General features: G+C 47.4%; 1 protein-coding gene across 1 annotated transcript; it reads right to left on the minus strand.

Moving 5' to 3' along the window:
- Positions 1–5715: 5715 nt before the first annotated feature.
- LOC120697822 lies at positions 5716–16772 on the minus strand. The gene is made up of 10 exons (XM_039981173.1): positions 16437–16772; positions 13752–13795; positions 13335–13446; positions 13160–13238; positions 12136–12755; positions 9086–9362; positions 8723–8999; positions 7301–7453; positions 6427–6942; positions 5716–6303 (listed from the first exon to the last, which is right to left on the minus strand). The coding sequence occupies exons 1-10, from the start codon at positions 16609–16611 to the stop codon at positions 6010–6012; spliced, it is 2547 nt and encodes an 848-aa protein (XP_039837107.1). The 5' UTR covers positions 16612–16772; the 3' UTR covers positions 5716–6009.
- Positions 16773–16774: the final 2 nt, after the last annotated feature.

A 16774-nucleotide genomic window follows, 5' to 3' on the forward strand; every position in this document is an offset into this window, starting at 1 on the left:
GGTATACCAAACCGGTCAGACCGGTCTGGCCTGTGTGTGACTCGAGACCAAAAATTCGGAGTATCCAGACGTATTCTCGGAGTATCCAGACTCCCAAGTCCGGAGAATCCGGACCTAAACCCTGAATGTCCAGACTACCATAAACCCGGAGTATCCGAACACATGGCCGGACTGTCCGGACCCCTACCGGTCAAACCGGTCCCTCCGACCGGTCAGACCGGTCCAACCCAGACCAAAAGCTGGAATCTTTGGCACGGCGAAAATCGCCCGCAAGTCCTTAAACCATTCTAGGCACTAGTTCAGGGATACATTTAGATGTTTTTGACCAAAGGAAATCACCTAAGGTCATCTAGAAAAGGAGATCGATTCATTCCTAGCTAGAGTACCTTGGATGAGTCCTTTTCACGCGAAGAACTTGAATCCACTGCTCCCCAGGGAGGGGATCGCGAAGAAGAAGCTCCCCCACGCCGGTTTGATCCTTCCTTGGCCTTAGAACCAAGTGGAAAGGGAGGATTTGGGACTTAGGGTTTGGGTGAGAGGGGAGGGAGAGGGAGCTCGGGCTCGAGCTGGCTCTGGTGAGGGTGAGTGAGTTGTTGGGAGAGAGAGAGTGATTTAAATGATGTGGGGCCCAAAAGCGGTTGAAACCCAGTTCAACCGGTCAGACCGGTTGCCTCGACCGGACAGACTGCTGAGCTGAGACCCAGACTTTGGTTTTGTGAAGTTTTGCCGTATGGTTTTGTAACTAATGACTGTGCTTAGCCTTAATTACAAATGATTAACACCTGAGGTGTTACAGCTAGGGTTGCTGGTGGAGCAGCCGTCGCTGCCTTCGCTCGTGTGCGGGTGGAGGTGGAGAAGTTCAATCCATGATGGCGTATTTTGCTTCCGACTGCCTTTGGGCTGTTGGTGTGTGGTGTCTACCTGTGCTGCGTGGTCGGCGGCGGTGTTGAAGACGGAGGCAGCAGGTTTGTCTGCTTCGCCTACTTCTTCTCCGTCTTTGCTGGTGGCAACGTGTGGTGCGGGTTTCCCGGCGACGCTCGGATGAGAGAGACGACGTCGCGTTCGTGGAATAAGGTACTCCAGGCTTCTCTTTTCTTCGCAGTCGTTAGCTCCGGCGGTGGCGTTGCGTCCGTGAGTTTGGACTTCTCAAGCCTTTGTACAGGAGTTTACGTCTTCTTCTTTGGGTTTGTTGTCCGTCGTGGTGTCGCTGGGGTTGGGAAGCTCCTCTAGTCTTCTCGATTCGTGGTTGCTGGCGGATTTGGGTCCGATTCGATGGAGCCGACGGTTGTGTTCTCCTATCGAGTACCTCTTGCAGCTTACCAAGGTTGGAAGTCCGCTCTTCGAGTTGGAAAGGTGGTGTTTGGCGTGTCGAAACCGTCGAAGCCCAGATGGGGAGCTTGCTGCTTGGCGGAGCTTCGGTGGCGACGAATCCTGAGGAAGAAGAGAGACAATAGCGGTAGGGACCTTTCTATATTTTTGTGGTTTCTCAGGGTCCTTTCTGTAAAAAGGGTTTGTACCGTGCCTTTATTCTCAATATAGTTACAGGCCTTTCTCGCAAAAAAAAAACTGCGGTTGGACTATCCATTCACACATATATGTACGTCTTAAAAAAAAACCATTTTTAGGTTATTTGGATAATCAGCTTACGTGGATGTGTAGAGTCTACTGTCTGAAATATATGGGTGAGACCAGCTTAAGATATTGTAGAAATCTTTATATCTAATAAAAAACAGACTACAAGAGGTTCATAAGATGTTCTATCTGGATAAGGTAAAAAGCTTTTTAGCAGCCTTTTATAATCTCTAGTTTTTTTGCGGGTATTTTATAATCTCTAGCTGACCAAACAGATCCTCAAAAAATGATCCTCAAGCGATTTAATATATGAACGAGGACTAAATCCCTATAGTCGTTTTTTCACGTTGTACCGCACATAATTTTCTCTGTTCTTTTATATTTCCAATGCTCAAATTTGCGTGCATACAAAGTTGTGTCTCGCGATGCCGATGTATCGGAAATTCGTCACCGCGGCCGGGAAAAAAGCAAAACCTACACAGGTTCTAAACAGCCGAGGCGCTGCCAAAGACGTCCAAATGTATCGTAGTGCTGTGTACCTCGTGTGTTTCCAAATTTCCAGTCATCTCCTTGTTCGAACGAGAGAGCGTGACCGGTGGCTTTTGGATCAATGCCACGTAGTTGACCTGCATGAACGCGAACAACGCAGGGCCAAAAGGGTAAAGCAAAGAATCGAATAGTTGAATAAATTGATACAGGTTGCTAGTGGTTGGATTTACTAGTACTGAAAGCGGGTTGTTTATTCCTGAATCCTGATCCTGATTATTGCATTCTGCTCAGCCGATAAGGTGGAACGCAGCCTCCAGATTTGTCTGTGAGTATTCAAAGTTGCGAACGGTAATATATTTATTTATTAATCGCGCTCCAGTAGATTAGCAGTGCAAGTGAGCCGAACATGGCGAGCTTTAGAAAAAACCTCCGGCAGTGTCAGATTAAAAGAAAAGGGCGGCTCCATGATCGAAGTCCACTTCTGGATGCGCTCTTCGATGGTATTCTGTATTCATATAATAGGGTAAGTACTTTAAACTTTTGCCATTCAAGAAATGTGACGCAGATGTTGTAGGTATCGTAGAGGATGCGTGCTACATTAGTATTGTGCGAGGTCAGCTTATTCCTCGGAATAATTGCTGCGTCATGATCATCGAATTCTAGAGCGGCCTAGCGTTCTTAATTACATGGATCTCCGTTTGATTGATAGGGAACTTGTAGAATTTAAATTAGAGCCCCTTCAGCTCGAAGCATAATGAAGGCGACACCTTGAAAGTAGCATATACTTTTTTGTTTAAAGAAGATAATCCACCTTCTTTCATACAAAATGAATAAACGGCACAACAAGCACTACAAAGAAAAAGGCAGGGCGCATCCTGAACTCTCGCTTCACCAATCTTCAGTAGATAAGCTCTTCGTCTCCTCGAAGTTCTTCACCCAGCTTTCCATGAACTTGCGGATGGACTCCCAACTTCTCCCGAGTCCCGATCAGGTGGCAACAGACCTGCAGTAGCACCGCCCATTTCTGCACAAAGGAATTGATTCTATACAAAACCGCGACTGGTGAACGAGGAAAATGGTGCTGAATTTGATTCTGTTTCTAGTAACCCACAGCGCCCAAGCAATGATCACCAGGTTAAAAACTTAAGGTCAAAATCCTGACACCCCAAAGGAATAAAAAAAATCAAAGCAGTCAAGTTGGCTGACTGGACATCTATCCCACCCCAGTGCTTCTTTGAGCAGAGTGGCATACATACATCTGTGCAACTCTCTGTCATGACATATACAATGGTATTTCTCGGCGTTGCTATCTCTGCAGACTCTGCAATCGTATGCCTATGATTATGAAAGCTCGGTCAACACGTGAAAGCTGCATTTCCCGGAGATAAAACTCCTAGAGTTCTTCATCTGCTTGCGTCTCCATCTGCGAACCCACGCCCAAAAGTAACCAGTTTTCAGCAGCCTAGGAGGAGCAGGAGCAGCATGATGAGGAGGAGCAGGAGACGTTAGGCATCTGCTCTGCAGCTGCCGGACACATTTCCTTGTTTTTTTCGGCGCCGGATGCATCTCTGATCGAGCCACGCAGCCGTTGGGAACCGAAAGGTGGAGTGCTGTAGCGCAACAGCGGGAGTGACCCGTTACTCGTGCTAAAGGGTGTGGGCACATTTTTGTCAAGCGGTTCTCCTCTTGCTTCAGACGTTTGGTCAGTTTGCCTTTTCCTTGGTTGGGTCCACCCCAATCGCAACCCTCTGCCAAATACTATGACCATGACCCAGTGAAAGTTTGCGCTCCACCGTCCGAAGTCACAGTTTACATCAGCCACGGTTAGCTGGTCGGTGGTTTTCATCTTTGATCTGTACTGTTGGCCTTGCTAACACATACTAGAAGGCAGCTGTGCCCCCAAGCCACCCACCTGTATCAAAAAGAAAAAGAAAGAAAAGGCACACAGCGAGCAGTGCACGTGCACGCGATGCTTTGCGTCTCGGCGAGTGAAGTGTCCCCCCGCATCGCGTCTCGCCGTCGCAGTCAGAATGATCGAAGATTGCAGACAACCTCCTGCCGTGCCGTCAGACGCTCATCGATTCCTGGCTGTGTACGTATATGTAGGAAGAAGATGCACCGCACATATGCAGCGCAGCTAACTTGCTACTCCAAGGAACTTGGATTTCGTTCGTGGATGTGGAACGGCGACGACGCAGCAAATAGGCTCCTGGAATTATCCGTCGGCGCTGATGCGAGAGCTTGTAAAACTGGGGATCGTTTCGCCGAAGGGAAACAGGGTCGCGGTGCGGCGCCTAATTTGACACCAGGAGCGCAAAAGTGGCAGGCCGGCAGAGACCAGTTCGAGGCTCTATCTTTGACCAATAATTAAAGGTACTAAATAAAGATAATTTATAAAACTAACTCCACAATCTTGTTCTACCTCGCGAGACGAATCTAATGAGGCTTTTGATCGCACGATTAGAGGTTAGTTACTGTAGTATTAATGTAGCCAATCATCGATTAATTACCGTTATTAGATTCGTCGCGAAAAGTTACACACATTCGTGAAAAGGTTTTGCAAATAAACTTCGTTTAGTACACCATGCATAAAATTTTTTTTTTGTTGATAGGAGTGATCCAAACGGCTAGGGATGACAATTTTACCCGCGGGTACCCGACCCGATGGGTGAGGGTATGGGTATAAAATTTTACCCGCGGGTACGGGTACGGGTATAGAATTTTACCTGCGGGTAGAACACAAGTAAGAATTATTACCCGCAGGTACCCGTTGGGTACCCAAAATACAATAATTGTAATCTAGCCAACTCATTCATTCTCAAAATTTATACCTCATTTTTTTGTGATTGTACGAACTATATAGATTAATAATGAGATTATGTAACAAATGTGAAAGCAACATATTTTGCTTATAGTTTGTAGTGAAGTGTATGCATCATTATTGTATTTTTAGATGAAATACTTAGCTAGAATTGTGCCTTTACTCTCGTACAACTACAAAAGATGATGAAGAAAAGAAAAAATGGTGGAGGATGAACCGATTATTAGTTCTCTATTTTACTAATGCTTTGCATTCACATGTATTTGTGATAAATTCAAAATATTCTAGTCTATAGGACCAAATGACATGTTATTTATGCTATCATTAGTAGACCCGATGAGTACCCGAAACCCAACCGTACCCGGTGGGTACGGGTACGGATATAAAATTCTACCCGCTAGACTTTGCGGGTATAAGTAAATCTTAGAGTTTCGAGTATCATCATGGACAGGTATTTACTCTACCCGCACCGTACCCGACCCGTTGCCATCCCTGCAAACGGCGCCCGAGCATCGCCGGTGGGCAGTGTCCGGATCGGAAAACTGACAGGTGCATGTTCTAGAGTCATGCGAGGCTCCGGCCGCCAGTGGCTAGTGCTACCAGACCAGCTGTCGCCCCGCGGCGCAATTAAGCGACAAAATCTGACAAAATGAAACAATTTTCTTTTTTATCCATGAGATGCTCGTGAATCCATGACAGAATGAAACAATTTTCATTTTTTATCCGCATCAAGCACAACGCTAGGCCTTCTTTTCGCCACACGAAGGCACTCGAGCACCATCTGACAAAAAATAGATGCGTGCCAACATTCAGAGATCGAGCAGGAACAGAAAGGTTCCGGAAATCAGAAGCGATTCCTTGTTAGGTGATTATGTCTCAGTTTTACAGGACTGCACCTCCGCACATATAACTCGCTATCGAAAAGAAATCACAATGTATCAGTCTGACAACACACGCAACATGTTAAAACGCTCTCTAGATCTTTTTGTATGCCTGGGACCCTCTCAGCGCTCAAGTTACAAGCTCAGCTAGTCCGAGCTGCTTATACTCCGCAACGAGCGAGGGCACAAGCACGCGAAACTTGGCTTGCGACAGCGAAAGAGCCACTATAACAGGGAATACAGGGCTCAGTATGTGTGCTGGTGCTGCCAGCTCGGGTGGGATTGCTGTGACGGCGCCGCAGGAAAGCCATTCAGACTGCTGCCCTCAGCCAGGTTCTGGGGGTGCTCCTGCGTCAGGCCACCCTGAGACTGGTAGAAAGTTGGGTACCCATGGCCTCCAAATTGGGAAGGCTGTGGCTGCTGCGCCTGCCGAAAGCCACCCAGCTGACTCTGTCCCTGGAAACCATAGAAGTGGCCTTGCGGAAGTGCTGACGTACCCCTTGAACCAGAGCCATGAAGCCACATTGCTGAGTTGTCACCCTGAAAGAGAGATATCAGCAAATCAACATTTCTGAACCTTCATCAAGGAATAGAGATAGAGATGACAGATTGGGCAAACACAAAAGGTTAGCCAGGTTACATGAGTCAGTCTGCCATGATTACCTGCTGGAGAGCCATGTATTGACTGGTATCTTTGTACTGTCTGCTCAATGCTTCATCAAACCCGAGAGTTGATGCAGAGCCAGTACTCTGATTAAGGGCGAAATTTCCTGGAAGATTACTCGAGTTTCCAAAGCCTCCATAACCAGAGATGACTGAAGAAGGTGGTTGCTGTTGTGGCGGTTGCTGTTGCTGTTGTAAGCCTGTAGCAGACAGGTTGTTCTTATACTCTGGCGTCGAGTACTTCATACCAGATCCGAGCAAAGCAGCTGCAGACTGATGGAACGGCCCATTACTCGGGTACGCTTGCTGGAAGGCGCCTGAAGATAGGTAAGTAGCATAATTTTGTGGCAAATATGTTGGGTAGCCGACAATATTTGCAAAATGTGTGAGGGGTAGAGTAGGCTGAGAGTAATGGTGAGCGGCTAATTGCTGAGGGAGAGGGGGCCCTGTCGGAATGCTACTACTTGGAAGACTTTGTGTAGACTGACTGTTGGAGAAAACACCTGTTTTCAGGGCCTGAAAATATGTTCAAGAAGAGCAGATTTAGGAAAGGTAAATCGAACATGTGACAACACTAAACAAGAGTAAGGCATATGCTATGTCTAGTTTTAATCATTGCTACTGAAGAATTAAATATGTACCAGTACCACTAATCTACCTACTCCTACGAGCTTTCTGGTTAACTTAATAATTGATATTTGCGGGTAACCTCAAGCAATCGGATCCTTTTTCTTTCTTACAGTAGCGCATCCACATAATCAACTTTTACAGGGTATATGACCACAAGCCACTTCATAACATTCTAAAGATACATAAATTAGCATATGCATCAAGAACGTGCAAGTGAGAGAAATGAATTCAATATTTAACTAACCTCCTGCATGGAGATGGCTGGTCTAGGATTTGTAGTTGAGCCTGTGTTATATTTTGCTTCCAGATAAGGCGGCAAGTCAAACTCTAAGCCATGAAGAGCTGCATGATTTTGATTTGACCCCAGTAGGCTGCTGGTGCTCAACGGATTTGCTTGCTGGGGAAACAAATAGCAAGAGTGAGAACTCAGGAGAAACAGAACCAGCTGGATTGAACACGTGACAGGTACAATGATATATTTTAGAAATAATCCTTTTCAGCAAGAATGAAGAAACATGACATGAGTTGAAACATCAAGTGGTTTTTGGGCAAATTACATTATATATAAGCCAACAAAAACCACATGATGCCCAAAGTTTCCACAACTTCCATATGATTTAACTTGCTACAGAAGGTGATATTATTTCTGTTAACTGCCGTCAGTTGTCAACACTCCCTATGACCCAGAACATAACTCTCGGACTACATTTCACAAACTCATGCTGCCTTTGTCAAAATTAAAAACATGGGTGTGTATGCACGTGTGTTTTTAAGCAATAGTTCAGAGCAATGCACTTCTATTTGCATAGATGTATCAGAAAACTGCAATTTAATCAATAGTTTCACAAAAACTATTGCTTTGTTTTCACCAACCAACACTTCTAAGCACACTTCATGAACCAAACTTCAATATGCATAGCTTTTCACAAAACCAATCATCTAGGCACTCAGTCTGCTCCTTTTGGGAAACTGAAAAAAGATCACAATGCATAAAAATGGAGTCTTGTGAAATTCTAAGCAGTCAGAAGTGTGGCTCTCACAAATTCATTCCTCAAAGGCAAGGTTTCTTGTGACGGTTCACCAAAGGTAATGAAACTTTTTTAAAGTTAAATCTATACTAATTCTCAAAATCAACCAAATTGCATGCTTGTGTTAATTTTACTCTTTTTTGCACCTGTGTAGAACACTTTAGATCTGGAAGTGTTTCTAAGCAATTTGCAACTCAACTATTGTACAGATCAGGTGATCATGAAGAATTTTCAACAGAAAAAACAAGCCCAGGCACTAGGTTCACATCACTTGAACATATACCTGACTAGACCCTTAGCCAAGGCAAGTTTAACCAAGATATGAACATGTAAGGTGAAAAGATTCAGAGGTGATATAATCTGCAGCGTCCTACATACTTCATGTTTGTCAGGAGAAAGATTACAAAAATGCTATAGAAGGACGGTGTATCTAGATTTGCTACCATGTCATGGCAAATTGGCAACTGAACAAGCTTTCCTTAACATTGTATTGCATGATTTATCTATGACCGTTGATTCTGTATTACTGAACATGTTGCATCTCGCAGTCACAGTATCGCATTAAACGAGGGCATTGGGAGATCAATTACCAAGGACGTCTGAAAAAAAAAATAACACAGAGAGAAGAGCCAGCATACCATCAAGTTCGTCAAATGGGAAAGGGTATGTGCTTGGTTATTTCCTTGTGGGTCCTCCATTGTGTTTGGCTGTGATGTGTTCGTGTTTGAATATGCATGATTTGAAACTGATGGCATGTCATATTGAACACCAGGTGGATTAAGTACTTCTGTCCTGTGCTCATTAGCCTGCGAAACAGAAGGTGCATCGATGTTCTCCATGTTAGCTCCCATCATGGCCTCAAGATTTTCATCTGCTGATGAATTCACCACACCACTTTCATAGTAATCTTGATTCCTGAAAAGGATGATTCCAGAATTTCAACCTTCCCTTCACGAAGTATGCCAGAGCCGCAAAATAAAGAAAACAGCAAAAAAGCATACCTTGCATCTAATTGATCTACAGGTGCAGATTCCTCTCGAACAGGCAACTCCACATTGCTATCAGTGGTCTTTTGTGGGAGCAAACCAGAAAATGCCCCAGAACCAAAACTGCCGAAGCTCAAACTGATACATTCTGTGTTTGTAACTTGCAAATGATCAGGAATTATCACTGCAGGGTTATCTTCAGCAATCTTTTTTGCAACCAACTCCTCATTATGTAGGCTTAAACTCTGGAAGTTTGCTGCTGCTGCTGAGACATTAGCACTGGAATCCTCAACTGCAAGGAAATGCCGTGACCAAAAGATAAAATATATAAGCCATAGTTACAATTTTACAAAGGAATCAAAAAAACATTTGCAGACCACACCAGCAATTTTGTACAACATTAAAAAATAAGACCAAGCTACCACCTATCAGGGCCCAACATGATTTGTAAAATACCCAATGAACCTGCAGACAGGGACGCCGAAGCCCCGCTCATGAAGACGCACGAAACTCACAATGTAGCCTTGGGGGGGCTTCGGCTCGGTCTCCTCTGGCCGCGGGGAAATCCACGCCGGCGCCCCCGAGTCGGGGTTCAGCGGCAACAGCCGGTCGGCGACCAACTGCTCCAGAACCGCCACGGTGGCGGAGGACTTCCCCCACGGCAATGGCTCCTGGACATCCGACATCTCTTCGAGTCGCGGGGGGATGTGGGAATGTAGGCTCCGGGATGGCTAAGGTGCGCTCTCACTCTCCTTCTTCCTCCTTTCGCTCTTGGCTGCGGGCTCAGGATGTAGGGGAGGCAGAGAAGGCAAAGCGAGACGAAGGCAAATGGCCAGGTGAGCCCAAACAACCCCTTTCTCTTCGTTTTTATTCACCACGACGGGCGGGTCCGCCGCCACAGCCCGAATCTACCGCATTGCGGTAGATTTCGCTGTCGCTGACGGCTGGGCCCCGCGGCCGCAGAGTCCCCCACGCGCGCACGCAGCAATAACTGCGGCACGGTAACCGGCAGGCGCGGCGCGACTGTTGCACTGTCCCATCCGTCAGCCGCCGCCCACACCGCTTCGTCTGCCCGAGGCTGCCGCCTGAAAAGGCGCGCCCGCACCGCACCGCACGAATCAAGCCACGTCGCCCCCAACCAGCGGAAGACCCGCGCGCATGACCCGCGACTCCGCGCCGTTCTCGAATCGTGACGGAATATTCCTCCCGGGGGCTCTCTACCCTTGAAGGAATCGCATTCCGAGGCCTTACTGATCAGGGGTTCGAAGCCTGGCCCGTCGAGGGTTCGACAGGCGCCCCAGATCGCCAGAGTCAGGGACTGCATGGATGTGTCGTACAAGCTATCCTCGAACGCGGAGTTCGAGACATCCTACGCAGTGTTCAAGGCCAGTCGAGGGTGCCTAGCAGGGGAATCCCATCGAGGGAGAGCATCGAGCCCTCGGACCCTATCGAATGGGTCCGAGTCCCGCCTAGCGAACCTTCGTGAGCGCTTTATGTGACGTGTCCATGGACCACGAGCCGACCCTTATCGAACGAGGCACGGACGTCCGCTTGAACTACCCGCTAACAGCTCACTGAAGCAGCCATAGCTCGCGGCCCGGGCATGGGTAGCATGGTGCGCTTCACCCCTCCTCCCTGCGGAAGGGTGACGAGGGTCGTAATCAAAGTCGAGGGTTCCCCTAAACGCCTTCACGTAGGCCGGGGCTCGGGGGCTCCTCGCACACCGCGGCTCCGTCATCCCGGGTGCTGTGGCAACACTGTGAGACCTGCGACGCGGGACGAGACGTGCTCGGCACTGCTCCCGTACTATTCTGCCAACTCCGGCCGTCCGGACTCCACCTCATCACACACATGGCCCCGGACCCACCTCCTGCTTGGGGGGAAGGGGTCCGGTGACGCCACGTGCCCCTCCAGGAGGGACGCTCAGCATACGCAGCCGAAGTCCCGGACCTCCCCCCTCGAGGGGTCCGGGACCTCCACGTGTCCCCCGGACCTCCTAGTGTGCACGCCAGCACTCCGTCCTGGGGAGTCTGGGACCGCCGCGTGCCCCACCACCGCTGGTGCACGCAAGACTCTGACCTGCAGGGCCCACGAAACGCCATCACGCCACGTCTGGAGGACCGTACACTATGGGGCTGGCAGGACACCGGCGTGATCTCCGCAAGACCACGGACGACATCCAGGACGACTGCCACGCCCGACGCCACGCCCCACAGTGTACTTCCTACAGTGTTCGACCACTGCACCCTCGCGATTCGGGGGAAGACGACGACTTCCATGTTCCCCTACTCATGTACACCGCCCCTCCTTATATCTATAAAAGGAGGAGGCGGGCTTCCTTTAACAAGGATGGTCACCTACACTCGCGATCATCGTCACACTCTCAGCACCACTGAGCACTCACCTCAACCGACTCCTCTTCTAGTAGAGACTTGGGAGCCTACCTCCCTCTCTCGCCTCGCTTGTACCCCCTACTACAAGCACTCCGGGTGCAAGATAATACAGTGCCCTCGCACACCCCTTTGCTGGACGTACGGCCCCGTGGCCGGAACCAGGATAAACCCGTGCGTTACTGTGTTGCCTCTTGCATCAACATTTGGGACGAGGAAACACGCAGCATTTACTAATTGGGATCCGGACCCCCGGGTCAGGACACCGACAAAAATAGAAGCTAAATGCATTTGATCCCTCTAGATTCTGAAAATGCGATTATTTGGGACTTTATTTGTCCCCAGTACTTTCATGATTATGTGTACAGCTACTGTTGACACAAATACATTCTGCAACAGGCTGAAATAGAGATCCAAAACTATTAAACTACCATATAAATGGTAGAAAAGTAGTTTACCCACATGGACTTATGAATTGGTTACCATATTGAATTACAGTTAGACTGGCATTTCCATGATTACGATTGCCCAACGACATCAGCCTAACAGAACTATCAAATGAAAAACCAAAGGGCATCTTCTAACAGAACTTAATATATGGGAAAATTATTGACCTCTAAGATAATTAATCAACAGATGCTCAGCAAATTTCTGAACAATTAGTTCTGCACTCACATTCGTGACTGTAATTCTGAGGCTGGTAGGACACTCCATCATTGTATTCAGAAAAACCCTCACTGTGTTCCAAGTGTCTCTCAGAGGCAGACGCTGGTCTCATTGCAATGGTGCTGTTTTCATCGAAGTGTGAATTTTCATGTGAATTAACCACATCAGTAACCAACGCAGATGACTGTATGGATGCTTCATAGAAGGATGGGTCCCCAGATGTCTCAGGAAGTGACAATTGGTTTGCTGATGTTGGCTCGTCTTGCAGACACCAATCACCCTCATAAGTGTGCTTACTCTCAGCAGAAGAATGACCATGATTCTTAACCTGAGCAGAATCTTGCAGAGGTAACCCCTTGTCAAGATCTGTTGGGGGGGCTGTGCTTCCAGATTGTTTCAGGTTCTGGTTCACAGTGCTTGGCAAAGATGGGTACTGTCCAGCATATCCTCTATCAGCTGTGACCACAGGTTTGCTTGAAGCCTTACCCTGAGGAGGCCTACCCATTTTTACAATGTCAGCCATCGACAACTGACCAGGTGTCCCAGACCAGCCATGCTGAAACCCAGATGATGGTTGCGATGATACAGCTGGTCCATCAGCAACCACATGTTTGTTTGCAGAAGAACCGCTGGACACAAGAGAGTATATAAATATCCAACAAGACGTAGATATGAAAAACAAATGATCTGAAAATATTGGCAGTTAAGAATAATTCTCCAGTTTTCATAGGCATCATCCAAACATCCAGTGATCATTCTATTGATTCCAACCAACCACAATATTACAAATGATATTATTGCAAAAAAATGGATATATTAATCTAAATGAAATGGGCTACCTAAATAATAATAATAGAAATAAGAAATTAACAGAAAGGACCCATGTGTCCTTAGATGTTTTCTCAGTAGGCATGAGCATCACCAGTAATAAAAAAGCAAGATTTCACAGGCTAACAACAACATAATTAGAAGGAAAACAGAAAATTCGTCAAAGTGTCTTGAATGGATCACAGAAGGGCCTTTTCCCCCTTACCTTGCAACTGTCTGCTTCTGACTGGAATTGCTTGATGCTGCACCAGGCCCTGAGACTGGAGGCCTTGGGGGCACGTTATCTAATTTTCAGAATGAAATGAAGCGAGAGTCAGACCGTCAGAAGAAAAGCTAAAAAACAATTGGCTTGAAGGTACAAATGGCACTTATTCTATTACCAGTAGAGCTGGAGTGCACAGAATTGCTCCGTCCACCACGATCTGCACCACCTCTAATACCCCGACTAGTAGAAGTATTTGATCGAGATCTAGGCTCAGGAACCTCTTTAATCTGCTTAAATGTCCACAACTGTAGTTGTCAGTTCTACTGTTCAGCTAAGAATAGAGCATTTTTCAGATAATAACCAAACCTTCAGTTGAATATTTGGTGCAAGGAATCGCACGGTACAAAAATGAATTGGTAGTGGAGACAGATTTCATTTTCAGCATTCACCTAATGAAACTATCTAGTGCAAGAAAATGGCTGGTTCCCAATTCAAAAATAATGCAACTAAAATATAGCTAACAGTTATCAATAGATTTGCATATTGCAGGATGATAGGGCACATTAAAGTTAGAAAATCAATGTAAACTGACCTCTTTTTTCTTATCACGCTTGCTCTTTACCTCTTGAAAAGTATCTGAAAAGAATATATGAGTGGTAAATTAACAATGTCCATTGATGTGCTTGACCTATTGACATTAACAAACCATTTGGTGTCGCTGCCACATATACATAATGCAAACTAATAAAAAGAACAGCATAAGCAAGAACAGATGATTAAATACAGATATTTACATGCTAGCAAAGCCAATATATTCATAAATCCAAAGCTAACTTTCTTGCCCACATCAGTTAAGAAGTAAATTTCGCTCCATGACAAGCACATGTAATTTAGACTAGATCTAGTTAGGAAATGTTTCATCTATTGAATAAAATAATGAATTAAGGGGGATTACAAGCACTGCACATGTTATCTTAGTATATCATTTGTCTTTGTAATCTTCATTTAACTGCCCAGGACTTCAGAAACCTAGCAAAGCATGCAGTCTTGACTATTGAGTAGTGAGTTACCTTATGTCGGTACCCCAGGACTGGGGTACCCCCTCTTGCTGTGTCTAGGCAAGAGTCTCGTAGTTATCCTTAACTACACCCTGACGGCCGAGCAGCCGGACCCTGTGGTCCTGAGCCCTACTCTCCCGGCAAACGGCCCCGGACCCGCTCCCCGCTTGGGGAGGGTCCGGTGATGCCACGTATCCCGGAGGAGGTAGCCCTCAGCCAAAACAGCTGGGGGCCCCAGACCTCCCAGGGAGTTCCGGACCCCCGCCGGGTCCCGGACCCCATATACTATCCGGACCCCTCAGCAGGGAGGAACCGACACCCCGCCTGGGGCAGGTCCGGAGCCGCCACATGTCAGTGAGTGCGGCCACGCACGCAGGACCGCGTGGCTTCCCCTGGAAGACTCGTCTACCAACCGCATTCAATGCGGTAGGCGGAGCAGAGCCCGACGCGGTTTTTGCTCGGTTGCACTGTTGGTCGCGTGTTACCAAGGCGCACAGTGCAGTCGCTGGCGCCGCCCACCGCGTATGTCAGTCTACAATGCCAGTTGGACACGACGGCTCGGTTTCGCCCATTATGACGCCTACACAGTAGTCTCGATAGACTACGCCGCAAGCTACACTACCTCAACGGGCGCCTCGCCGATGGGACAGGAGCAGACCCCCCTCGGTCAGAGAGTCTACAAGACGATGAAGAGTATCCGGCAAGAGATTCTCTATCACTATACCACCATTAGTATCTATCTAGTATAAATACATCATTGTTGGGCCCACCTGTCGGGGTCCAACGCATGTGTACGCGTCCTCCTTGCTCTATAAAAGGGAGACGTCCGCTAGAGAAGGACTCAAGCCGGCTAGGCAGAGGATAGACCCATTAATACTAAAAGCAATACATCACACAGTGGATGTAGGGTATTACGCTCCGGCGGCCCGAACCACTCTAAACCCGAGTGTTCTTGCGTTCTTGCCCCCAAGCTAGATCGGCCTAATCGCTTAGCGCTTTCCCGAGTATTCCCCCTCGGGGATTAGGCGGGTGCATTCCGCCACCCGGCTGTGGGTACCCTAAAAAGCCCACGACACCTTACATTACAAACACTAATACATAAAGAAAACAGATCATTTCAAATGTATTAACATGACAAAAGCTAAAAGAAGTTGCCGCATGCTAAAAAGTATAACAATAGCAACAAAAGGAGAAAAAAAAGTACCATAATAAGCAGAACCAGGAAATGAGCAAAAGAAGTTATGATAAATAAAATGAGAAAACCAAGGGAGGGGGAAAAAAGACAATAGTACGTAGTGATCTGTTTTTTTACATATTCAACAGATAATAGATCCTATCAGAGGAGAAACTGATACTTGCTCCAAAATTTATATGATTTGAGGGCAGGAAACAGAATCTAAAAGAGTAGTTCAAACATCCTTTCCCAGTCTTAAAGCTCCACTTTTTCCGAACCTGCTAGCTAAATTTACCACAGTTATTCCTAGCAAACCAAGAACCTAAACTTGCCACAACCGTTCTTTCCAAATCTTACTCCTACTTGTAAAAGAATCATATCTATCCACTAAATGGTCCAATCTAATACGGCATACTTGTCTTCCTTTCTCCAAAGCTTCCGGTATCCACATTCTCACTATCATCACATTCCCTAAGAAGAAAAAAGGTAAGTCCTCCCCAGAAGCGACAGCCAAAAAGTTAAGCATTCCTGAAGTAACTGGCTGACACTGCCAATTTGCACCACAAAAACGAATGGTGGAACCAACCACAAGAGAGACAAAAACATGATCCACCGGGCGGTTGCGCGCTATTCCAAAATAGGAACCTCTTTACCACTAGTAGCATTTGCAGGAAATCTAAAGCAGAAACCCTAAAAGGGTAAAGGACATTTGTGACAGCACTTACAATACCTAAATATAATATTTTGCTATCTGAAACCGGCCTAGCCTAAATCGAGGATGAACTCGAGGGCCCGAAGGGGGAAAGCCGATACAGGTTAATCCGATTCCCCACTAATCCGGCCGCGCGCTGAGACTAAAACCTTCACGGCGACGAATCGCCCCAGATCGACGAGTGCCCCATGGTCTAAGACACCTCTAAACCCTAACAACGCGCCCTCCCTCCTCAAACTCCATCACGCTTCCAAGGAATAACACGAAAACGAACAGCAAAACAGGCACGAAATCGTGGGAGTGGGGAGAGGATAGCGCAAGCCGTGGCCGAACCTTGGGAAAGGAGGCGGCTGACTGCCTCGTCGGGGTCCATGCCGCACTCGCGCAGTGCGGCGTAGATCTCCGCCTCCGGGCGGTTCACGATCTCCTTCAGGCTCTGCACCAGCTTCCTCGACCCGGCTGGGACGGGCGCTGCCGCCCCCTTCCCTCCGGCTCCGCCGCCGCTCATCCTCGCCGCCGGGATTCCCTCCTCGGGCTCGGAAACAGGGATGCGAGGGCCCGTCGTTGCTTCCGTGGGCGGGTGGTGGTGGTGATAGCTTCGGTTTCGGCTTGGTTCACTTTGCTCCCTCCCACGCAACGGCGGCCGCTGCCTCGTTCCAAAACCCTTCCTC

The sequence above is a fragment of the Panicum virgatum genome, chromosome 3K (genome assembly GCF_016808335.1).
Source record: "Panicum virgatum strain AP13 chromosome 3K, P.virgatum_v5, whole genome shotgun sequence".
In the NCBI taxonomy this organism is placed as follows: Eukaryota; Viridiplantae; Streptophyta; class Magnoliopsida; order Poales; family Poaceae; genus Panicum; species Panicum virgatum.